We start from the raw sequence: 26003 nt of genomic DNA on the forward strand, positions 1-26003 counted from the left end.
GTGCCATGCCCATGTAGGTAGGTATAGAGTAAATGAGCAGGGCGGTGCATGCACGCCCATGTAGATCTGACCAGTCAGAGCAGACTAGTATTTTGCGAAGGGGGGTAAGCTGTCAAAACCTACCTTTTGAGATAGAGGGCAGAGAAGGCTGGAAAAGGCGATGAAGAAATGGGAAATGGTAGAAAACTATTGGGTTTTTTGAACAATAAACCATGAAAACCTTTTCTAGTAGACCTTGGAAATACACCTTTAAAACCGAGATTTTGCATAATATGTCCCCTTTAATAACATAAATCATAATATAATAAAGAAAGAAAACATGTAATTGTGTGAATTCCTGTGTAGCCTATTTAGCCTACCAATAGCCTTACTATTAAAATGTTTTCTTTTAGGAAAGAGTAGCCTACTTTGTCGCATTGAATAGGTCAGTGGTGATGACAGGCCTAAAATAAAGAACGGGAGGTGGCGATGACGTGACATCCTGTCATCTGTAGTTTTCACTTCCGGAAGGTGGGGCTTTTGTTGCAGGAGCGGTTTGCATTTTGGAGAACCAATGCCTCGAAATGCTCCATTAATGCAGTCATCAAGATAACAGACCCGAGGGCAGAAATACAAAATCCTGCTGGGGTAAGGCTCAATGGAGTGGAATAACTGGGTACTGTGTGTAATGACCGTTAGACAGTAGCACACCGGCTTTACGGAAGGGCGAGCGACCGATGGACCCAGAGGGGGTGATCGCTTAAATATAGGATAGGTGCAAATATATCTACTAGTTCGTCTTTGGTTAAACTGAGTTGCAGTGTCTGCTGTAGGGTCGTAGTGTATACGTCATTAACGGCTGTGGTAAATAATGCTAACATCGGACGTCATGTTAATAGGCTAATCGCTGGTTAGTTACTCTTATAATAGGTCCATATGGTTAGTTCTCTTTAGGTTAGCTACCAGTATGTTAAGCTTTACTGGCATGGACTAAAGTTCCATTTGTTCATTGGCACTCCGGATAGTGTGTGTGATAGGAACAAATGTGTTTTAATGTGTTTGTTCGCTGTACCTAAGTTGTGCTACGGTAGGCTGTGTGTAGCAGACATTATAGTCTTAGCATTTATTAGCAAAGTCCGTGTTTCTTAGCATTGGCTGTCGTTGGTCAGCTGCCGACAAACTATAGCTTCTGACCAACTTCAAAGTGAAGCTAGCTAGCGTTTCGACAGGTGGTGTAACGTCGGCGTTTGTTTTTCTTTCTGTATTTCTTTTTATGTAGCTTTATTAGCTGGTTGTTTGAATATAATGAACTGTTAAAATATAATGTATTTTCCCGTCGAGAGTTACTCCGACTAGTTTGTGCTGAAAAGTCTCCCCCCTCAGGAGATGACACACCCATAGCTGGCTCGTGTTTTCTCTCTAACTTCGTTGTTATCCTACCGTCAGCAAAAAAATGTAGGCCTACTAACGGTAGTATTTTTCCACGGGGTCATCCCAATGTTCCCAGGGCTCAAAGTTCCCAGGACATTGGGACATTTAATTCAGTGAAATTGGAATATGGTGTTTTGGATACAATACATGCATTTGTAAAGTCAAATACACTGACTTTAAATGATGCGGGCTGGAATCGAACCCGGTCCGCTGCTGGCCGAGGCCCATGGGGGGGACGCCCTACCAACTAAGCTAAGGGCGCCCCTTATTGATTCATTTCTAAACCAATAGCTTGAGTTGAGATATAAGTTAGCCTAGTTTTCTCCCCAACATATTATCCCACTGAGCCCTAGGGACATTGATACGCTCCCCTTTTCCCCCACGCCATTTGAACATGTGAGGTATGATGTCCAAATCCGCTAAATGAAATCAAGGAGTTACATCTCTTCTTTTTGGAGTTAGTAGGACCGACCTCTGTTGACCCTGCCGATGGGAAAGTTATTTTTTTAAAGGCAGTGGAGCAACTGAGTTAAGTACATGAAGACCATGTTTAATGTATACAGGAGTGGCAGCTGCCAGGACACATGTGTATTTGTTTTTGCATGTTCTGTGTTTACTAATGCTTTCCTCTGAAGATGGGTGTAACCGTCCTCAGCTCTTATCAGCCTTGTGTTGTTTGCAGACAGGTGGCTGAAGATAGTGTTGTTGGCAAAGCAACACACACATATTCCAACTCATAATAATTCAAACTTTTTTTTTTCGTATCTTGGGAAAGTGATATAATTAATCATTCCAAATGTGTATGTCTCAAGGGTGAATAAGGCCTAGTTTAGACAACCCAAAAATACTTAAACTTGCTGTTTTATGGTCTTCCCTCCATAGTCTGCTTCACCGAATAAATACAGGATTTTTTTGGTTCAGACATTAGGCATTTGGGATGTGCTCCATTTTGGATTTGTTCGGTAATTTATTGGACACGTTTAATGAAAGAGAAATTGATTACGCTATTTTCTCTGAGGCCTATATATTACAAACTCATTTTACAATATGATCCATAACCAAAGCCAATGTTGTTGGCAGGTTTCACAGCCATGCCACTTTATCTTTGAGGGTATAAAAAGTCAAAATAGACTTCTCAATATGAAATCAGCTGTCGACATACTGTCAGCAACAGGCAAACTATGGTAATTTGCTAGAGGAGAATCTGTGGAAATGGAAAAATATTTTTCTGCATAGTTGTTGTAGACCCATAGCAAGCACATTGCATCAGAGGCAGATAAAGGTCTTGTGAATGAGGCTGGACTGGCCCTGCATTCCTCCTCTTTTTCTGTCAAGACTGTATGGATGATTATCCCCTTAGCTCCAACTATGTACTCTATAAGATTTCATCTTGGGCTCCTTCCTATTACTAAGAATACGACAAGCATTTTCTGCCAGACTTGATTTCCCTCATATTGGCCTGTACTATAGTTGTCTTATCAAAGAGCTCCATCTGCTTTTCTGATATTTTTATGTTTATTTTCTGATGATCTTCCTGACTGACCTGGGTTCTTAGTGTGTAAAATCAGCTCTGGATTCACAACACCATCTGCTAATGCAGTTGGCAGTGGAAGTGGAGGAGGGAAAGGGTCAGACAGACTTTTAATTTTTTTTTTAGTGGATTTTGAAATTAAATTATTATGATGTGCAGGAGATGGTGATGTATAAGTGCATACTTAGCAGCCACCAATTGTCTGCTTTCTGTCAGCAAAGAAGGCTGTACGCTTATTTTTTTAGGTGGTAGCACTGGTGCTAGCAAGCAAAAAAAATCAGTAGCACAAAAATAAATTTGGTAGCACACAAAGTATGATCGAAAACTTGCATAACCTTAACCCTTGCATTTTGCTCTAATTACCTTTGATCATGTCATCTTGGTTTCATTTGAGATTCTCAATTAATATTATATCCTAGTGTGTGCAGTAATAATGATAGAAAAATGAATAGGGGTGCACTGATTGCAATTTAGACAAAATAATCTAACCTGCCAATTGCAATTTTTTGCTGATTCAGAATTATTTCTCCCCATAAAAATATAAAAATAATATCTATATATTTTGTTTATACATACATATTAATATATATTTTTTTGAAAATATCCTTTTGTTAATTAAAACCAAACTTTAAAACATTAACCATAGCCTATTAAATAAATAAGTATTGGTACAATTTAGGATAAATTAAATAGGTTGTTGTGAATGTGTTGGGAGTAGTTCTTCAGTGGCTTATTTAAAACTTTGTTTAAATAGACTACTGTTGACTAGGGGTGGGAAAAAAAAATCGATTTTCCGATTAATATAGATTCTCTCTCGAACAATTCTGAATCGATTCAGAAAAGTTAATAATCGATTTTCTTTTTTTAATATTTTTATTTTTTATATATATATATTGTAAATACTAATACTTCCTGTGCCATTGCGCATGCACACCACACGTGCGAGTTGTTTCCAAAGTGGCTTCAAAAGGGCTGAGAGCAGCAAACCCATGACCTGCACCGGCTTTATCTCTGTTTACGTTTTTGTATGAGAGCTGAATTCCAAGCCATACTTTTTGTACAATGTGTTGAAATGACATAGAAAATAGATAATAGAATAGAAATCCTATAGAAACATGATTTACGAGATTAGAAATAAAATAAAACTGTATCGGTTTAGTTTTTACATACTTCCATATTGTGTTGAAAGCTGCATTGATTATTGCACTGTTCATAGAAAGTCATATTTGTGACAAGAAAAGCTTTTCTCTTAATACAATATTAGAGAAGGCAATTCATCAGTTGATTGTCTTTAATGATCATCACAAAAGTAGGAAGTGATTAGCAAACTCTGAGTAGCAAACTCAGATGTGCATATAAATATTTTTTTGAAATTCACACATGGGTATGTACTAGGGCTGGCCCGAATACCATTTTTCAGGCTTCGAATATTCGCTGGTTTTTCCGAGCGACTATCCGGATATTCGCTTCAGAAAAACACACCATCAAAAACAAGATTAATAATTAAAAAAAAGAAAAAAAAGAAAAACATTAATAATCCCTATATCCGATTTTGACAGTATCTGCATATTTTGTTGAAGATTTAATAGCTTTTGAACGTTAATTAGTAGGCCTAAGTAAGTTGGAGTTCCTTACTTTTTCCCGTGGACGTGAACAGCTGCTGTTCCATTCCAAATCAGCTGTCCTCTGCCATCGCAGCCCTTACGGCAGGGCTCCAGAGTGCGCCTAATTTGGGCGCACATGCGCCCAAAAATCTGTGGAGTGCGACCAGATATTTCCACTGGTCGCACCAGTGCACCTGAAATTGATCACGTCATATTAAATGTAATATTGGGTGTTGTGCTGCACGATTCATCTAATTGCTATGTGAGCATCTAGTGCAATTACATAACCGCAAAATTGGCTGCTGCGATTGCGATTCAATGTAGGATAAATGTGCGCGCGTGTGTCTATACGTTCCAACTGCTCCTCTCGTCTTTTTGGTAGCGCCCCTCTGACAGTGTGTGTGTGTGTGTGTGTGTGTATCTGCGCGCGCACCTACACGGCGTGCAAGACGGTTGCCGAGTCGACAGCAGAGTAAACAAACAAACATGGACGCCGACGCGCAGCAGCATCCACGCTGAACTGTGACGGAAAACAAAGGCATATAAAAGAGTTGCCTACCATGAACTGTCTTTGGGTTGAAAAAAACTCCTTCAACTCAGTATCCGTCTACCTGTAGTCCAAAAAAAAAAAAAAATGCGCACAGCTGCTGCTGCAGACGGGCTCGGAGAGTCGGCACCGTGCGCATCAACAGTCATTCAAAGCAGCGGTAGTTATCATACAACCGGACGGTGTAGAAAGTCCTGTCAGTTAAAAATAGTTATCCAGTTTTCAAATCCATGTTAAAATCGGCAGGATATAGCATGTGATATAGAGCTAGTTAGCTTAAAAAAAAGTTGCTAACGGTGTCAAATGTGTTGTGTTCAGGTCACCTCAGTAATATAAATTTTAGGCAAAGGTAAATAAAAGGTCATCATGGTGTGTTCAAATGTAACAAAAAAATAATAATTTTTGGTTTTTGGAGAGAAATTTTAATAATACAGTTTTGGTGAAAAACTTGTTTTTTCAGCAATATAAAATAGATAGTAGCCTAACTATGGAATTATGACCTGTTTAACATCCTATCTTGAGCTCTGATCATCTTATGGGCAATTAAAGCAATAATACCAGTTATCTTTCAACAAAATAATAGAAAAGTATGGATAGTGGTATCGATAAAGACCCGGATCGATAAGGAGACTCGATAATGCTTATAGAGACTATTGTCTTTGGAGGAATGCATTTATTTTAATTTTAAAGTATTTTTTTTTTATTACATTTTTTAACTATAATTTTTATTATTTTGAAAACAGTATAGGCCTAGTAGAAGCTTTATTTTTTATATTTTCACTGATTCTTAATATGTGCTTGTTTTAAATTGAGATCAGGTATCGAAGCTGTCAATATTCTCAAATCTTCCTTGAAAACCAAGAAAGTAGAATCATAATAGCCTACCATTTATTATATTGCGTCGCAAATCGCAATATTGGCCACTATAATCGCATTTCTCCAATTCATGCAGCACTAATTTGGTGCACCCAAAATATATGCTGGTGCACCTAGATGAAAAAGTTAGGCGCACCGGTGCACCCAATGAAAAAAGTTAGTCTGGAGCCCTGCCTTACGGGACTTTTCAATTCATCCTGGAACGTGCATCTTTGTTTTCAGGGAATTTGTACAATAAATCCATAACAAGTACCGAATATGGATTGTCTTATGTGTCCATATTATATCCATTATATTGACCGGGTATTGCCAAGACATTCACACTCTGCAGCAAGCCAGTCACAGTTTATGGGCGCGACGCTGTACGTAAACAAACAGCTAAGCTAAGGTTAGCATTTACCTAAGCATTACTTTTCCTCCCAAGATCCCGCTAATGTTGTGTTATAAAGTTAAGGGAAACAAGTTATCTATTCTTCCTCCACCTCTCTCGCTTCTCGGCTTGGTGTCGCTTATAGTTTGCATCCCTCGCTCTGGTAACGTCACGTAGCATACAGCTGGTGTATCACCGTGTATCACCGGCTTTGAAAAGGTCAGCAGCCAACTAGGTCAAAGTTCAAAGGTGGTTCTGCCGTTCCAAATGGATCCAGTAGATGGCACCAAGTCGCCCAGTTACAACAACAATCACACCATTCATTACATTTTCTCAACAATAAAAAAAAAAAAAAAAACGAAGCTCCGAATACTAATTTAAGCTCCGAATACTAATTTTCCGAACGAGTATTCGAATAATTCGGGCCAGCCCTAGTATGTACATAAAAAATGTTTTGCATTGAGATGCATTGAAAATCGATTTTGAATCGAATCGTTGACCTCTGAATCGGAATCGAATCGTGAGGTGCCAAGAGATTCCCACCCCTACTGTTGACTGCTCTCTGCAGCTGAAGGAGTTGATTTTCAAGCTAGAGCACTGCAGAGCTGTGAAGCGCTAACTTCCTGTTCTTACTGGCTTCAAAATAAAAGTCAACTCACATTTGGCTAGTAACAGGCTTTTAATGTGAAGGCGCACAGGAAATGTTCTGTTTGCACACGCGCTAACTTAATGTTGATAGCCGTGTCCTTCCGGTTATTACCGTTGGTGAAGTTTATTAGACGCTAGAATCGCCGCACGAGCACAGATCCAGAGCACACATTTTTCACTAGCCAAAGTAGCGGGTGGACTCAATAACTTACTCACCTAAGACTACATTCACCTGCATTTGGCGAGTGTTAATGTAGAGCCCACTAAGCAGTGTTGTGCATCGCTCCTCTGTGTCTCAAAGAGACAGCATCTGCTCATTAGCAACTAGTGCGAGTGGACTTGTATTCATCATCGCACGTGATCAATTTCAGTAGCAAATGCTGTCGCACTGTACAGCCCTGAAGGAGGGATTATAGACTATTTGTTCATAGAACTTCTTTACTATATTCTATCCTACAAGAAGATTTTTTTTTGCCATTTGAAGAATATGTCATTACCAGAGCTACTGTAGAAACCTAATGTATTCATCCAGCAACAAAACTACTCATTAAAGAGGAAACATCACATCCTATTACCCATTGGTCTATTTAAGTTTGACGAAATGTTCAGTGCTACAGACGTGATTGCTCTGTGTAAGGGATTAGCTATGACTAGCAGTGCATCCTGTTTCCTAAGGATGAACAAGTTGTACAAATATTTGTTTTCATATTATTGTAACTTGACTTGACAATGTTTTTGATGGATCAATTCCCCTTAGCCCACTGCTGGCACTTAAGTTTACCCTCAATAGAACCTTTTTTTATCCTGCGTGTGTGTCATTGTTTAAAGTAGCCTGGTCATTTAGAAAAACAATAGGAACACCTTTTATCATTCCCGAACAGATTTTTTTTAGTGCTACTCGGTAGCAAAGCAATAAAACAAAAACAAACAAAAAACACAAGAGAAACATGAGAAGCAATCGACATGACACACAAGCATAATAAAAGGCAAGCAAAGGTAGCTGGAGTTGATACACAGCAGCGTCACGTCCGCCTGTTTCAACTACTTGTCATATGGAAAGATCATAAGCCTGCAAACCTGACATTATTACTATCTAGCTGCTCACAAACTGCCCTAGCAATGTACAGTACGCTATTCAATTAACAACTCTCCAAACAGTAAACCAAGAAAGCACCATATACCCCCCTAGTATTGTGTGGGGTGGTATGTTACTGAGCCTAATGTGTTTCCTCTCAGGTAAAATAACATTTATGTATATTATCAAGTTGGAAATGAGAAGTGGGTTACTGAGCAGTAGCAAGAGCATGTGTTAGTGAATGCATGCTGAGACTTAAACTATCCACTCTGAATCAACCCTGTGGAGTGAATACATAATAGGGAAGCCATGCTTGTTTGGATAGGATGTTCAGCTTTAGCTGCGGAGAGGTAAGAACGGCTATCTGCTCTCTGTATTCTCTAAACAGTATCACAGCGTGGTGTCATGTTTGTCCTGTGCCTATGTTCTGACGGCGGAACTCAGCAACATCTGCTGCACTACACCCTGGTCATGATTTCCATACGAATGAGAGAGACAAAAACAGGTTGGGAATGGAGATGTATTTGAAAAATGAGCACACTAAGTGTAGCTGAAGTAGGGGTGATTGTACCACAGAGAGGAATTAGTTCCCCGCTGCCCTGCTTTCCTCAAAGGCTCCTCTGTGTACTCTCCTGGCAAGGGCTTGTTAGTATGCATTGTGGGGAATGCTTTTTGAACGCGTCTTCCTCGTTTTTAAGTGCACCGAAGCATTTCCTAATCTCAACTGGCAGTGGCCATAGAATATGATATATGCTTCATCTGCTACCTAGTGACATCTCTGCGAAGCCATTGCTGTGTTTTGCTGTTAAATAGTGCATTGTTGTTTGCTCGGGGATAAACAAAAAACCTTAGGATCTTGAATCCCAGTCGTTGTGTGAGAAAACAGGAAACCCCATTCTTACACTAGTAACCTCCTCATGACTGATGTGACTCATCTAGGTTATATTGTTTTTTTCCCCCACAGTCAGCTGTAATTCTGACTAGTTGGATATGTAGCTGAAGCAAGGGGCTTCACATTTAGTTTGTCACAGGAGTAGTGGACATTGGACAATACATTTTATAAACATGTTATGGGTGAGACTTACTTAACAAGACTTATGATCTACAGCTGGAACATAATCTTGGCACTTTATTTTTAAGCACTTTATGACTCCTCAGGTTTGTGTACATACTGTTGTGTTTTGTGTCCATTGTTGTCTTGTATTGTCTTGTGTTTTTAGCCACTACCTCCTTTGCTGTGAACAAATGTGCCCTCTTAGGACATTAATAAAACACCTTGAACGTTGAACCTTAAGTGAGGGGCTTGTGTCGCTGGCAGCAGGTTTATCAAGGTAGTTTATAGAGGTAGGTAAAGCAACATTCTCAAGAAGGATGAATGTCAAGGTATTTGTAAGTGGAATTTCCCCATCAGCAACACTTTGTTATTGGATATTCACCTAGCATCAATGCTACACCACAATGTCTTGATTGATCCACACACCCACTCTAGGCCACCTCAGTATGTTTTGGTTGACTTAGTTGACCCATACTGATGATGAGAGAAACCGTCACAATGAGCCCATCTGCTTCTCACATCCTTGGAATCTGCTGCTCTGTGATTGGTCCAGAAAAGCCCCTGCTTTCTCCATCAGATGTGGAGAGGAAATCTCCTCACCCCTGTGACCTCTGGAATGAGTGTCACCAGGTTCTCTGCAACTATGGCTATGATATATAAAAACGTGAACAGCAAAAATTCACTTATTTAGGGCCCTATGAAATCCGTTTTATTTTTTTCCAAATTCCGTTTTATTTTTTCACAAATTCCGTTTTTTCCGTTTTAATCTCATGATTTCCGTTTTTTTACAATTAACACTCATTTCGTCATCAGAACGAGTGTCTAATTATTGCGAACAAATAATATTCTAACAATTTAATCAGATATAAGGCTAAATTTAAAATACATCACAACATTGCACTGTTTTTAGTGCTTAAAAACAGATTTGTTGGGTAGCTAGGCTATATAAGAAAATAAAGCCATTAATTGTGTGCTTCAAGTGAAGCATTAAATATTTTTTTTTACATAAATAATAAAGTCCTTATAAACTTTTCAAGAAGCTGGACTAGAGTGAATATTGGACAGGCTTTATAAGTCCATGGCTTTTACCTGTGGGACAGCCCTTCACCCAACAGCGGGCTGCAACACCAACCTACAGTCTATTGTGCGACAGAGAGCTAGTTATCATTAGCATCAGCGTTAGCCGACATCACGGCAACAGCTGAATAATGTAACACTACAGGTAGGTTACACTACATGAAAACAACGGGCTGTAGACGCTAGTTATAATTGCGTGTAGGAAACATTGTTGGGACTGGAATTTCGTACCGAAGCGGCCGTTCCATAATACAACACTCCCTTTAGAATTGGCTGAATATAAGACCTCCCTGTGCTGTGTATCTGCGGGAGCGAGTGGTATTAATAACTTATAACAGTAAACGTTTAACATGATTACGTGCCTTTTAGATGCTTTAATCATATGCCGAATGTATAAACAGACCATATTATTAACAATAGGTTAAGTTATGTACATGCCAGAGTTACGTATATGGATAAATTAATAAGTACACATTGAATAGACAGATTTGTGAAAGGGGTTTGGCACCGTGTGTTACATTAACGTTACTGCAGCCAGGCTCTACTTTTCACGGCAGTAGTTTGGTCTTTAGATGTCGCCAAACCATAATTGCTCCCTAGTTCTGCTTTAATTTCAACCGTGTTGTTTCCCTTTGCCTTGGAAATTGAATTTCACCAAAATAATGGCGAATTCCGTGACATTCCGTGTTAACAAGCAGATTCCGTTTTTATTGCCCGATTCCGTGATTCCGTCCGCGTTTTCGTTATCGCGGAAATCATAGGGCCCTACTTATTCTACTTTGCTCAGAGTGAAATTATGGCATCTTGACCTTAAATGCGACTGTCACTGTGCTAACACTTGGTCTGTTTGCACCAGCTAATCCCCCAGCCTGTGCAAGTGTAAAATGTATCAGTCGCATAAGGAAAGAAAGCTGCACTTTTTTGAACACAAAGATTAAAAACAGGCATACTTTCAAATGCAAGTCACCATTTGAATTTTATGTGAATTAGCCGAATGATGATCAGTGATTAATCAGTTATGGACGTCTGCTGTTTCTCATCAGTACCTGTCGATCGAAGCGTCTAGTTAAGAGCATGCATCCTTGCATGATGGATGTTGTATTTTAGGCAAATGGCCAATTTTCTAGGCCTGGTAGCATCAACACTGGTTGTTTGGCTCTGGCTGTCCGTTGTAATCTTTCCTCAGTATCTGTTGTGTGGGTCCTGGCAAACTTTGCATGCAGCATGCCAAAGTTACCCCTTTCACACCAAAAAGAACCAAGAGCCAGTTACGGGCTGGTGCTGGGGCCAGTTCAATACTGGACTGGTTACAGCCTTATCCAAGTTATGAACCGGTCGGTTTCACACCGACCAGAGCCAGCCATGGAGCTGGCAAGAGAGCAACATCATGACGTCACTGTAAATGTATGTGTACAGGGCTCCAGACTAACCTTTTTTACTAGGAGCACTTGCGCCCCTAACTCAGAATTTTTAGGGGTGCAAGCAGAAAATGTAGGGGCACACCTTAAATAGACCTGCGACGCATCTATTCAAATGTTTCCCAATTTTAACTAAATAAGGCCTACTGATATTGTATTGCACTGCAGCAATACAATCAGTAGGTGTATGTTTTGTATATGTTTTGGACCAGATTGACAACAGATGATACAGTTCATTGTGTTTTTGATTTTGTATCACCTTTTCCTTCAGACATTCCTTTAGGAAAATGATTTTTTTTTGCCCATTTTTACCACAGCCCCTTCTACACCTGAGCCCTCTGATTTTTTCCTCCTCTATTTTTGCTGACTCCTCTATTTACAAATGAACTAGGCCTATTAACATACCCAAACTCACTTTCCACTATTATAGATATGCAGTGGCCTATTGAACGTGGACCTATAAAATAATTTTCGTGTTCACAAACGTCACCTGTCACACAGTGCTTTCTGTCTGCTGGCTGCTGCAGGTGGCGGGGGTCTGCTCAGACTCAGCTCAGACTGCCCGTGTGAGTGAGTGCTGTCAGCGGGAGGAGTAGACAGAAGCCGTTGCTACTCTGCTCTCGTGAGCGCGCCTAAAAAAATAGTTGCAAGATGTGTCGCTGGTCTTTAACAGCCTTATCGCTATGGCGGAAAGTCGGCAGGTATAGCGGAAGAAGTCGCCAGTTGGCAACATGTTAAAGACACGACAGCGGGACACTGAGAGGAGAATAGGTCACGTGATCCGCGCAGTTGATCGTTTCACTGATCACTCGTGGACTCTCTCTCTCTCGGCGAATTTGCCGGTCGCGTGCGTGCCCCTAGATTTAAAAAGTACTCGCATTATCTCAAAAAATGCGAGCATTTGGTCGCAGTCTAGAGCCCTGGTGTACGTCGCCCGACGCCGCTGCTCTCGTGGCTGACGCTAAAGCATTCATTCAGCACATTGCATTTAATTTGGACTGATATTTACCACAGCATGACCCCGGCCCATCAGAAGAACCTCCATTTAAAAAAATATATAATTTCACCTCTCAAATAGGCTTTCAGGGCTTCCAAAATTGTTGCATTGGACACATCTGGTGTTTTATTTATACTCAAAAAAGTTTTAATATGTGTAGAGATGTGTGAAAGAAAACTCTCATCTGTGAGCAGCAATGGATCCAGTCTCCACTGTCTTCTTGTATACTCAACGTCAGAGAAAGCCAGTTGAAGGAGCAGAGGAGCGTGATCAGAGATCACAATACTTTCATAACTGCATGACTTAAGGTCTGACATCAATGAATTATCAACAACAAAATAATCAATTTGGGTGTAAGTGTGGTGGACATGTGAAAAGAATGAATATTCTCTTCCTGTGGGGTATAAAAACCTGTATGGATCAGAGAGGCTATAATCAGCAAGAAATGATTTGATATAACCTGCAGATCTGCTAAGAGTGACAGGTTTGGGGGAAGAGCGATCTAAGACTGGATCTAGATAACAATTAAAATCCCCACCAAGAATAAGAGAATGGGAATTGAGATCAGGGAGTTGAGAAAAAAATCTCTTAAAGAATTCTACATTGTCGACGTTAGGCGCGTAGACGTTGGCCAAGATGACTGACTTATTGTAAAGTTTGCCTGAAACAATAATAAAACGTCCATTTTTGTCTGATATGTTTGAGGACTCAAAAGGAATATTACTATCAATAAGGATAGCTGTGCCCCTGGCCTTAGCCCTGAAATTAGAATGAAAAAATTGTCCTAGCCAGCATTTACTTAGTCGCCCATGGTCAGAGTCATGCAAGTGGGTTTCTTGAAGGAAAACTATTCCAGCCCTGAGCCGTTTTAGGTGGGTTAAGACCTTACCCCTTTTCACTTGGTGATTTAGCCCCTTGACATTCCAACTAATTAAATTAAGATTTCCCTTCATCTAGCTCAGTTATAGTGAGAGTAAAAAGAGTTGCTCCGATAACAAAAAGAGTAGCAAAATACAGAGGAAAAAAAAACACAAAAAAAAGGAAAACACAGATAACTGAAAACACAGCAGGTGATAACCCATCAGCTAAACCCCCAGTTAACACCACCCCATCCCACCCAGAACCCACCCCATATATTGCTCTAAACAGCAAATCCCGAAAGACCCTTACTAGTGCGTAATATGATGTTAATAACAAAAACAAAACAAAAAAAAACAGTTAAATGAAAATAAATTAAATGAAAGCTAGCGTTAAGCAGCGGCGGAAACGTCTTATTTTTACTCGTGTTGCCTCTCGCTTTGCTCTGTTAACCCATACAGCGTATTTTCGTCGGTCAATTTGATCGCTACGTTTGGTAATTATGTTATGTTTACGTCTCGTAGTAGCAGTGTTTTTAAATATGGCGGGCATGAGGTTTGAGTTGGTCTGGTTGGTCAGGATAATCCCTCCCCCGGCCGCTGGCGCAGGCAGTTCTCATCTCTAGCCCAGCTCAATCCTGGGGCTGGAGTTGAACCGGTTTTTACAGGCCCGGAGCCGGTTCTCTGGCGGTGTAAAACCAAAACACTGGCTCTAGCTCTGAATGGGCTCCGATTTTGCGGGGGTATGAAAGGCCTAAGTGTGAACGTGAGCAGGCAGAGAACACAGGCCTACTCTCCAAAGGAAATCTTAATGAAATCCTGTAGCCCACGCTGCACTGCCTGGTGTCATCTATATTTCAGGAGCAAAGCAATCAGAACAGACTATACCCTCCCTTCTCCAAAAGGCATACATCCCCTTGAAGAAGACCAGTACTAAGCAGACTTCAGTTCCATATCTGGGTCAGGCCTGAATCTTAATTCCTTTTTTGCCAATGCCCTCCATTATAACTTCTGGTGAACTGCTGCAGCTGCTTGAAATATGGTGTAACGTAAGGTCTTAACTACCTTTTGGATGAAGTACTTTTTTTGCATGTTAATGGATGATTGCTTTATTTATATTGTGTGTGTGTGTGTGTGTGTGTGTGTGTGTGTGTGTGTGTGTGTGTGTGTGTGTGTGTGTGTGTGTGTGTGTGTGTGTGTGTGTGTGTGTGTGTGTGTGTGTGTGTGTGTGTGTGTGTGTGTGTGTGTGTGTGTGTGTGTGTGTGTGTGTGTGTGTGTCCTTCCTTCCAATCCCTTTCACTGGTCTGGTTAACTGATAACAAAGACAGGAAGAGCACAGGTCAGACTCCACTTCCCGTTCAGGGAGAGAGGAACCATGATGCCGTCACACTATGGCTGGCACACTGACATGTACTCTAGGTTAATCTGACGCATACCACATGTTCCCTTCTGCTTTTGAACAATGCAAGGAAATGTTGCAGCTTGTCCTTTCATGCACACAATTGCATATTTATACAGTATATAATTTAGTGGCAGCCCTTTTCACACCAGGAGTATCACATAATGCTTATGTGATACGAAAAACTATACAAAAATACATTTATTTGCCATCAGTGGGAAGGTTTTCTGTCCTCAGCCATGTCTTGTTAACTCTCAGACAGTGCACATCATCGCGTCATCTCTGTATGAGCTGGATATGTTGAAATGTTTACCGTCGGGGAGGAGCAGTTTATGAATAATGCGATGAATCAGCTCTGTGCTCCCATTAGTGTGACACCCCGAGAAGAGGGCGGACATCTTTCTTCTCTACAGATAGAGAGAGAGAGCCATCTGGAGAATGGAAGTAAAGGAAGAAAGAGGTTTGTTCCTCTGATGTGACAACAACCAAACTGAGTCAACTGACAAGAGACTTTGAGGATACCAAGTCAAAGTGTCTGAAAGAACTAGGCATCCATGGGTGGATAGAAGACTTAATCGCAAATTTGGTGAATTTCATTTCACTGTCCTTTACTGATTTCCTGATTTATTTTGAATTGCCTCTAGGGGGAGCTGCATCTTTCCTAAAGCCGAAACCTGTCACCATATGTCCTATCTTTGATGCAATAGTTCCAGTATATTTTGGAGCCATTTTAGAGTTAACGTTTTTATTTGGATGATTATCAGGATAAGCTTGTCATTTTGTCAAAATCTCCTCACAATCCCCTACCTTTTTATGTACTGTGTGCATTGAAAAAACAAATTCTACACAGCATAGGCTTTGTAAACGGGCATGTTGCTATGGTGGGCCCCCTTTGTTAACACACCGTTTGTTTACACATACCCATTTACAGAGTTTAGGTAGTTAGCTCTTTTTCCGGCGCACAGTAGTGGATTGTGAGGAGATTTTCATAGATTTGACAACAAGCATTATCCAGAATCGCTGACTCCACCTTAATTGTGACCTAAATGTTCATATTGTCCCATGCCTAGTCACATCACTGTTGCTTTTGGTATTTATTTAATCTGACTTCTGTTGAAATTGACATCAGATGCTCAACTCTGTGTACTTCATTCATTGTTAATAGTTTATGGTGAAGTGAGTATATGGATTGTTGTTGGTTGGTAAACTTTACTGGTTGCCTACTGTGGACATATCCAGCAGGGAATGCTAAGGGTGGAGCCCGCAAACACAACAGTGACCTAAAACCCTTGAGTTCAGAGTTGCCAAAGGGTTAACTAATGAAAGCCAAATGTCATTAGTATCAATTAGCAAGGAGCTAATTGAATTGTGTCATCCACAGGAAGTGATGGGCTTGCATGTCTGCTGTTTGGTTGAACTCCCAGAGGCAGTCTCGCTGGGCTAATATGCATCCTCGGAATCATGAACTACAGCAGTGTTGTCACATTGTCTTTCATCCGCGTTCAACTATCGACCATTACAATTAGAGGAAAAATGCCTGAAAGGATTGAAACGATCTATAAAATTGGCCTTCAATGGCATTTTTAATGGCCGTTTTATTGCTGTGTACCATAACAGTCAGACTATCCATGCTTAGACTTTAAATTTGCCAATATACAATCATTGTTTATGGTAATGTTGGCTGTTAACACCTATAAATATTCCTAATTTCTTTCCAAATTACACCACAGAGTGGAGTTAACGTATTACACAGAAACTGATGATCTGAAATCTATGTAAATGAATACTACCTCAAAGCAGAAGACATACTCACTAAATGAAAGGTTTGTTGGACCCTATATCCTTTCCTATAAGACCAACTATTGCCCCACTAAGTGACAGAAAGGTTTGGTATATGGATGTCTGTTTTATTTAGTCATTGTACAACAGTTAGCAGATTGTCTCTGCTCAAATATATAACACCATCATTAGCAATAGTAGGCCTAGTCCTACTAGTGTAATATATTCTGTCAATCGATGGCAATTAAGGGCAGATCAATGTGATGTTTTTGCTTGTCTTCTGTACACATCCAAGACTCTTGATTACAATAAGTTCCTGTGTCCGTTCAAAGGATATGCAGGTTGAGACATGCCAGGCAGGTATTTACAACCTAACCAGTTTTCATTCACTGTTGGAAGCAGTAGTGTCTGACAGAGACAAAAGATATGGAAGTCAGGTGAAAGCAATTGACTCTGAGCTTTCCCCCTCTGAGGACAGGGCTCATATACAGTAGTGAAGATAGACGGCCAGTGACATCTCCCTTCTTTTTTAACGAGGCTAGCACATGACGCCTTTTTTAATGCATTCCTAAACGCCGCCTCCGCAGTGCAGAATTATGGCTTCATTGCTACTGATCGTCTGCGACGACCTTTTGATGGCGAACTTTATAAGGTTGTAGGATAAGATTCATGAGAAGGCAATTTGGCACTTTACTAGGAATGGGTGGGGGTTAGGTTTGAAGATTTGTTGGAGTGGAGCCTAGTGCCTTGGCACAGCAAGTAACTGTCACACTGAAAGCTGTTAAGTAACAACTGCCATATGTCCTCGCCCTAGTGTTCTACATACCAAGGTTATTTACTGGAGGTTAGGGGTGGGAATCTCTTGGCACCTCACGATTCGATTCGATTCCGATTCAGAGGTCAACGATTCGATTCAAAATCGATTTTCAATGCATCTCAATGCAAACATTTTTTATGTACATACCCATGTGTGAATTTCAAAAATATATTTATATGCACATCTGAGTTTGCTACTCGGAGTTTGCTAATCACTTCCTACTTTTGTGATGATCATTAAAGACAATCAACAGATGAATTGCCTTCTCTAATATTGTATTAAGAGAAAAGCTTTTCTTGTCACAAATATGACTTTCTATGAACAGTGCAATAATCAATGCAGCTTTCAACACAATATGGAAGTATGTAAAAACTAAACCGATTCAGTTTTATTTTATTTCTAATCTCGTAAATCATGTTTCTATAGGATTTCTATTCTATTATCTATTATTTTCTATGTCATTTCAACACATTGTACAAAAAGTATGGCTTGGAATTCAGCTCTCATACAAAAACGTAAACAGATAAAGCCGGTGCAGGTCATGGGTTTGCTGCTCTCAGCCCTTTTGAAGCCACTTTGGAAACAACTTGCACATGTGTGGTGTGCATGCGCAATGGCACAGGAAGTATTAGTATTTACAAAAAAAAAAAAAAAAAAAAAAAAAATTATAAAAAAAAAAAAAAAAAAAATCGATTATCAACTTTTCTGAATCGATTCAGAATCGTCCGAGAGAGAATCAATATTAATCGGAAAATCGATTTTTTTTCCCAACCCTACTGGAGGTACTGATATGTTTTCCACTTTTGTCATTCACAGGTTGTGTCAGAGATTGTCTGGGTGCAGAGAAGTGTATATGCGTGTGTGTGCGCATGTTTGTGAGTGTGCGAAAGGGACACAAAGAAGAATTCAGCGATGGCTACCGGTAAAAATAAGAACCAGAGCTCCCTGGCACTGCACAAGGTGATAATGGTGGGCAGTGGAGGTGTGGGGAAGTCGGCCCTCACCCTGCAGTTCATGTATGACGAGGTGAGTAAACAGAAGTTAACACTTCTCTAGTCGCTGCTTTTCACCTGATGACAGATGGTGTCATGCAACCGTGACAACAACACTCAAATGAGGGAAGGGAGTGTGACAGTCTGCTAACAAGCAGCATGTTTCAGTCAGCTATCTGATGTTATATCCTTTAAGATGGCTCAGACACACTTCCCTTTTTAGACCAGTGTAGCTGTGTGTAGCTGCACATGAGGGGCAGCTTTATGCATGTAAATACAACTTGCCATTCTCCTCATCCCCCAGTTTGTGGAGGACTATGAGCCCACCAAGGCAGACAGCTACCGGAAGAAGGTGGTTCTGGATGGGGAGGAGGTCCAGATCGACATTCTGGACACAGCCGGCCAGGAGGACTACGCTGCCATCAGGGACAACTACTTCCGCAGCGGGGAGGGCTTCCTGCTGGTCTTCTCCATCACAGAGCAAGAGTCCTTCTCTGCCACTGTGGAGTTCAGGTACTGTGTGTGTGTGTGTGTGTGTGTGTGTGTGTGTGGGAGGGACTGCAAACCTGTGAATGGTACACCTATGTGAGTTTCGACTGCTATGAGTATTAGCCCTAGACATTATTCAATTATTATTATTCGCCAGTATATGTTGACCATTGCTGATATGATAGATATGGTTCTGAATGTTTGATTACATCCTTGTTGTATAGTACTTTTGGAATAAATAGACAGGGGCCCCAAACAAGTTTTAAAATGGAGGAATGCGTCTGCGCGCTTGCTTGTGCGTGTGTCGTTTGACGAAATGGAAACTTTACAATTGTTGCAAGTGGCCTTATTGTCGCCTTTTCGCTTGAATTACAACCAACATTTAGAGCGCTTCTGCCTCGACGCCATGTTTGCTGCGTTCTGAACCAAAACAAAGCAGCGTGAGTGTAAAGTCATGACGCATTTGCAACGAGCGGAACCGTTAAGCAGAACCGTTAAGCAGGCATGTTAAAGATTCCAAGGAATTGGTTCACTAGGCACCGGTTCTGAACAAGAACCGGTTCTCGATTCCCATCCCTACTGATGTCTGCATGTCCATGACAAAATAAGATTGTGTGTGTATTTGTGTGTGTGTGTGTTTGCATGTGTCATACGATATTAGGGCTGCAAATCTGTACCCCTTGTAATTTCTCTCCTCTCATACACACACACAAGCACACTTGCACACACACACACACACACAGACAAATACACACAAACTCACACACTAAAAAAAAAGAAAAAGGCTGTTATTTTGTCATTTTTAGTGAGTGGTTTTCATCATAAAAACTCATATTTTGAAATAAAGACGATGATAAAATGGGTACATTTTTTCTCTTTAATTTTACCCAATTGCATTGTGTTTTCTGCAGTAAAATGGGAAATCAGCGGCAAAAATTTGTTATAATGTAAGTCAATGGTAGAAATCTAACTTTTTTTATTCAATTTGACATTATTCAAAAAGTAATAATGCCCCAAATTCAATTTTCTCACCTATTGTTCAGATGGGTGAACCGGTGATACTAATAATAATCAAAGTTTAAAAAAAAAATTTTGAATATTGAATTTGTGTATTTTTCAAAAAAGCGGTTGGTGGTATATGATCGAAACTGGCATCTAAAGGGTTAATTTTTAATTGTGATTAATTAAATCACAACATAAATTCAATAACAACCCCTTCATGAAAAAAATGAAGAAAAAAATTGTGAAAAAAATCATTTTAATGCAGTTTAAAGCAGTTCGGATGGATGTGAGTTTGAGCATTTCAGCACAATCATAATATCCCGCCTTCCTCCAATGCAGCCCCACCCCCTCATTCCTATCCCCGTTTTTTTTGTTTTGTTTTTGAAGAAACTTAATTTAGGCTACACAAGCAGACTTACTTGCTTAATACTGTCTCCGTGCACAAAGTGAGTTATATTGTGGCTGAAGAAACTGGTGGCTGTAGTAGGCTACCGGTACCGCGCTGATCTGCTTGTATCACTGGTTTCACTTCAGATATGTCGGCCAGAACACCACTTATGCTTATAATGACACTAGGAGAGGAGGAGTAGGGTTTTATCCGCTCTTTATTTTCCTTCTTTCACAGGCACAGCCGCATATAGATCGCGGAAAAAGAACAAAGGCTTAAACTCCGCTCGTGAGGAGACGTTTGAACAGCTGTTGCGACTCGCGAATCGCAGCCGCTAATAACATGCACAAACTATAACTTATAACAGCGATCGGGACTACATGTACATACTCACACACGGGTGATTCACATTTACACTCAGATAAACACGAATGATGGCTTACTGTGGCAACTTGCTCACACACATCTCACCGAGGGAGAAGCGAAAGGAAACTTACTGAACTGGCTCTCTGGCCGACTGACGTCACGGCCCAACACTAAACAAAACACAGCTTAACACACTGTAAGAAATAACAAGAAATAACAACACTGTAACCTTTTCTACAATGGTCGCTACTCGCTAGGCTACTGTCTGCCGTGGAATCAAAACAAACCCTTTCGTTGAGGACGCGCGTGCACGAATGCGCGGTACACAAGCAGACGGCAAACAGACAGGTCTGTCGGCCAATTAAATCGTTCGGTCCGAACGATTTGATTGGTTGTAGTTTTCACCTAATATTATGAGACTGAAATAATTGTTTCTTTTTATTCCTGGTGGGTCTACCATGCATTTTAGAGTGTAAAAACCTTATTTATACCATTTTAAAGTCATTTAAAATAAGTGTAAAAACTCTACAAAGGTAAGAATAGCTTTAAAGGTCAAAATTTACATAACGGTCCCATTGTAACTTTTTTTTAATAGGGCATAAGGGTTAAAAGGTACTGTTTCACTGTTGTTGTTTACAGGAGCAGGGTCCACAGTTGTATTTACAAACACATTCTAGTCTTACACTTGGTTCCAGGTGCCTCCAAAATAAATTATTATTGAATAATGATATCATCCTGAATAAAAACCAAGAATTACATGTAGAGAACATATGTTTTGTCAAATAACTGCAGGCTCTGCAAATGTAAAGAAATCCCCCTCCCCTGAAACTGCATAGTGCACCTTTTTTAAAATGTTGTCAGTGTAAATCTTATATTAAATCAACCGTTGCGGTTATGTTCAACCCAATGTGTTGTGTGCTGGCAGGGAGCAGATCTTGCGGGTGAAGGCGGAAGAGGACAAGATCCCTCTCCTGGTGGTAGGGAACAAGTCTGACCTGGAGGAGCGGAGGCAGGTCTCTGTGGACGAGGCCCGGGGGAAGGCTGAGGAGTGGGGGGTCCAGTATGTGGAGACATCGGCCAAAACCAGAGCCAACGTCGACAAGGTGACTGGACACACACACGCATCGCACATGAGTACATGAGCCCTCCAAACTGTAGGGGTGACCCCAAATACTCAAGTATTCCACCATTCAATCCAAGGAGCCTGATTGGACTAACAATCTCGCAGTCGAATAGTTACAAAATGTGGTTATAAAACAAGGATCGGGCTAGTCTTATGGGGGTGCTAAATGTCTGATTTTACATGGAATTGGTTTCTCCCAGTAAATCATGATACACTTCCTATTGTGGTATGAATATCAGCTTCTTATACTGTTAATAAAAATGTGAAAATAACTCATTTGTTGTGAAAAAATGGAAGCCGATGTCACAAATGAGAATATGGAGCATGATTCGACGATTAGTCAAATAAAGATATGATTCCACCAATCAGATTTAACTTGACTTATGTTAGTCGGGGACACCTACTAAACTGATTCATTTCGAGTGTAGGATTTTCATTCTATCCTTACTGCATCAGAATGTCATGGTTGGGACTGTAGTGACCCGAATTGAAAGTGTTCAATTGTTTCCCTGTCTTTCTCTCCGCAGGTATTCTTCGACCTGATGCGCGAAGTACGAGGCAAGAAAATGGCTGAAAACAAAGACAAGAACGGAAAAGGAAAGAACAAGAAGAACAAGAAGAGCTTCAAAGAAAGATGCTGTTTGCTTTGAACTCTTTCTACAGACCTTGACAACCCACTATACAACTGTTAGGTCGGGGAACAAAAGCAGAGTGTCCTTGCCATTGTCATTCAAAATGAAATTTGATCTTTTTTTAAATAGCTTGTTATAGTTTAGTGTTTAGAACAACCACTTTTACATTATTTTGTTGCCATTCTTTAATTGTTCATGAGATCTGAGTTGCTGTTTCATTCACTGGGACTACAGTGCTCGATGGCTCACAGTAAAGCCAATGACCAAACTGCAAACACTAACTCTGCTGCTCAAGACATTCTCCACGGTTTAACTCAGCCATCAAACTGCCTTCGACTTTGGCTCAGTGTGTTTGTCACTGAAATTGTTGAGTCGTTGTCAAGTACCCTTTATTTCTTTACCTCCTAATCTTACCTACGTAGTTCCTATTCTGTTAGTAAAGACCTCTTGAATCCACGTTTATCAATTTAGCTCTAATGCTAATGTCTGTCATATTTGTAATCATTTATGATGACCCTTAAAGCCCTGTCAGTTGAAGAGGTTTAAAATGTTTTCAGTGTAGAACCCTTGAGGCGACCATGTTTTTTGTGTGTAATTTTCTTTCCACAGAAAAACCAGACAGTCCAATCAAAGGACTTGCTGCCAAACATGGTTATTTTATTCCACTCTTGTCAGCAGACCTTACATGATTAAAGCAAAGCCATCACAAGATGCACCAATCCTAAAGTTTAGCTGACTCTAAATCACAGAAATCACCCCCAAATCTGTGGTGAGGTTATTTATCAGCCACTCACACACACGGCTACTGTAGATATTTCAACATTTGCTGTAAAGGCTGTGAAAAGAAGGTTTTATTGAGGTTTCTAGTCATTTGTTGTTGGTAAATGAGCAGTGACTTGAAGGAGAGACTATCTCTGTTTTTTTTAATGTTGTTCTTCGGCCAGGATCAATGTAAGCTTCCTGACAGTGCAGATGACTTCCTGTTGAAGTTTGGATCCTGTACTGTTCAACAGGTGCTGACAATCCAGGATGCCATCCTACTTCTGGTCCATGATGGCATTAATCCATAAAAAAAATCTGTTCTTTTTATTCCTGTCTTTGAAAAAAACATGCACTACATTTCCAATACCTAAGACGTGGACTGAATGGGGTCACGCTGGAGATTTTTAAACAGTTTTGTGCCAACAAAATCACAACAAATCAAAGTGTTTGTGGATGTACAGTATGTGTGTTAATTACATGTGAGTGTACCTGTCTGTGTCTGAGTGGAGATTTGATGAGGGTGCCACTTACCTAACTGTTGTTTAATCAAGTGCTACAGTGAACCAGATATTTCTACCACTGCCTAAACCTTTCTTTGTAACATGTCCCCCATTTTCTTTTCCTTCTTTATGCTGTGAGTAGCTTTTATCTCTGCAGGGAGAGGTTTGCTGAATAAATGCTTTTTTCTCTTTGTAAATACTGGAAATAATTTGGTCTCACCAAACCCTTAGGTGTGTGTGTGTGTGTGTGTGTATGTGCATACACATTTTCCCTTACATAAATATGTTCACATTCATATATTTCCTTGCATAAAAAATATTCACTCGCATATATTTACATACAACATTGTGTCTGTATGCTTTTGCACACTGAGCAATCATAATTTAGATGTTATATTAAAATCTAATTTAAGAGTTGATATGATCTAATTGAATTTTGAAACTCACCCTGCATTCCAAATCACATACTTTTTAATTTTCCTATACTACATACTAAACTATAGAAGAGTTTAAGTGCCACAGGATAAGGAAGATTTTTTTTCATTATGTAGATAAATGTCAAGAAGAAAGACGAATACTCCAAAATGCTATTGGAGTTAGAGGGGCATTTATGTATTTTCAGCATACTACAACTGACGTGCATGTATTGGGACATCCTAAAAAAAATTCTGGCAATTAAATAGTAGGGAAGTATCGGGATTGGAACGCAGGGTCATTCAAATTAATTGACTCCCACCAGTACACTTGGTTCTGAATATTGCCCTCTGCTGGCTGGTGGGGGTAATCAAACTGCTTTCACTATTTGCTGTATACACACCAAACAGCTGCTTTGGCATTAGCCAGCCACAGAAGTAAAACTGTCCTGGTTGTCATTCCTCGTCCCCTTACAGGCATCCTGTGCCCCAGTTTAGTCAAATTAACCTGGCAGTTACTCACTTTGCATCGATTGTTCCGCTGCCATCTTGGAGAGGGAGCCAGCAGCCTGGTTTTCTTGACTTTGACAGTGATGTACTACCAGAGTTTGTATTAACCTTACAGGCTTATCTTACATGGCAGGAGGAAGCAGTCTTGGGTTCCCATCCCCTAACCCTCTGGGGTGGCCAGGGCAGCCAAACTCATTTCATAATATGAGAACACGTGATATGTGAGCATGTTTTTCTTGGGAAGGATAGCAGGAAGTGTCCTTTTATGTGAAAGGAAAGAAACATTATACTTTAAGTATGAACAAACAGAAGGTGTGAGTCAAATATTACATTAAGAAAACGCTTGTATATTCCTCTATTATTCCTATTAAGGCGTATCTGTGTCTCACCTACTCTTAATGAGTTTATACTGACCTTATTCTTACTTAACTTTATTTAAAAATAGGATTCCCAGTGATATTTCTATTTGGCTGAATCAGCTTGGAAGGGAAAGTTCATCCTCTCCTAGCACTATTTTGCATGTATCCCCTTGGTTGTCAACACTCAAAAATCCCTCATGATCCGTAATCAATCACCTATTTGTGTTGGCAGTGCAGCAGCTCCAGGCAGTGCATGTTAACAGCATTGGAGATAATACTGCTAACTCCTAAGGTCTCTTGGAGAAAATTATATATTTAAGTATCGATCCCCAGGTGGCCAACACATTGGTGGATCCTTAAAGCTGTACTTACGTTACTATGGAACAGGAATTAGCGGTTTATTTATTGACTGCTCTGCCATGTCCAAATAATGAGCTGAATAGTTAAACAAAAAGTGTTTTTGCTTTTATTTTTGGTGCTAGTCAAACTTTATGATTTCATGTGACTTGCTGAGTTTATGCGTATTTCTGGCGCTAATGTAGCGGGCACTCAAAATAATATTTAGAGTAGAAGTTTAGTATAGTAACAGTCAAATTTAAGTGAAAAAAAACTTACATTGTAGAACCTTAAAGTCAGTGTTCATCTTTAACGGGGAGAGTGCAGAGCGAAATGTTGTGGGGATTTTTTCAAAGTCTAACATTAAATGTCAGCCAGTGTTTACACTCATTTACCCTACTGCATATTAACACACTAATCCCCAAGCCATCCCCCTAATTTACATTGCTGGTGAACATTTCCAGCTTCTTAAGCCTGTGGCGGCATTCCCTGCAGAGAAGCTAAACATGTCACTGCTCTGATAAGCACATTCACCTGCCCGACACTCACCTCTCCTGGATCCCCCCCCCCCCCCCCTGCACCTCTAAGTAGGCAGATTAGGTGGTCCGTTAAGCCCGCAGGAAAGCACTTATTTAGAAATATATGAAAGGGCAAAGTGAGCCGGGCTAATGA

At 40.3% G+C, this 26003-nt stretch overlaps 1 protein-coding gene across 1 annotated transcript; it reads left to right on the forward strand.

The window, feature by feature from the left end:
• Positions 1-504: 504 nt before the first annotated feature.
• Positions 505-23656, forward strand: LOC307258677 (ras-related protein O-RAL). The gene is made up of 5 exons (XM_080038313.1): positions 505-627; positions 18276-18485; positions 18756-18964; positions 21622-21799; positions 22347-23656. The coding sequence occupies exons 2-5, from the start codon at positions 18372-18374 to the stop codon at positions 22467-22469; spliced, it is 624 nt and encodes a 207-aa protein (XP_079894439.1). The 5' UTR covers positions 505-627; positions 18276-18371; the 3' UTR covers positions 22470-23656.
• Positions 23657-26003: the final 2347 nt, after the last annotated feature.

This window comes from Ammodytes marinus (assembly GCF_949987685.1).
Source record: "Ammodytes marinus genome assembly, chromosome: 12".
Lineage (NCBI taxonomy): Eukaryota > Metazoa > Chordata > Actinopteri > Uranoscopiformes > Ammodytidae > Ammodytes > Ammodytes marinus.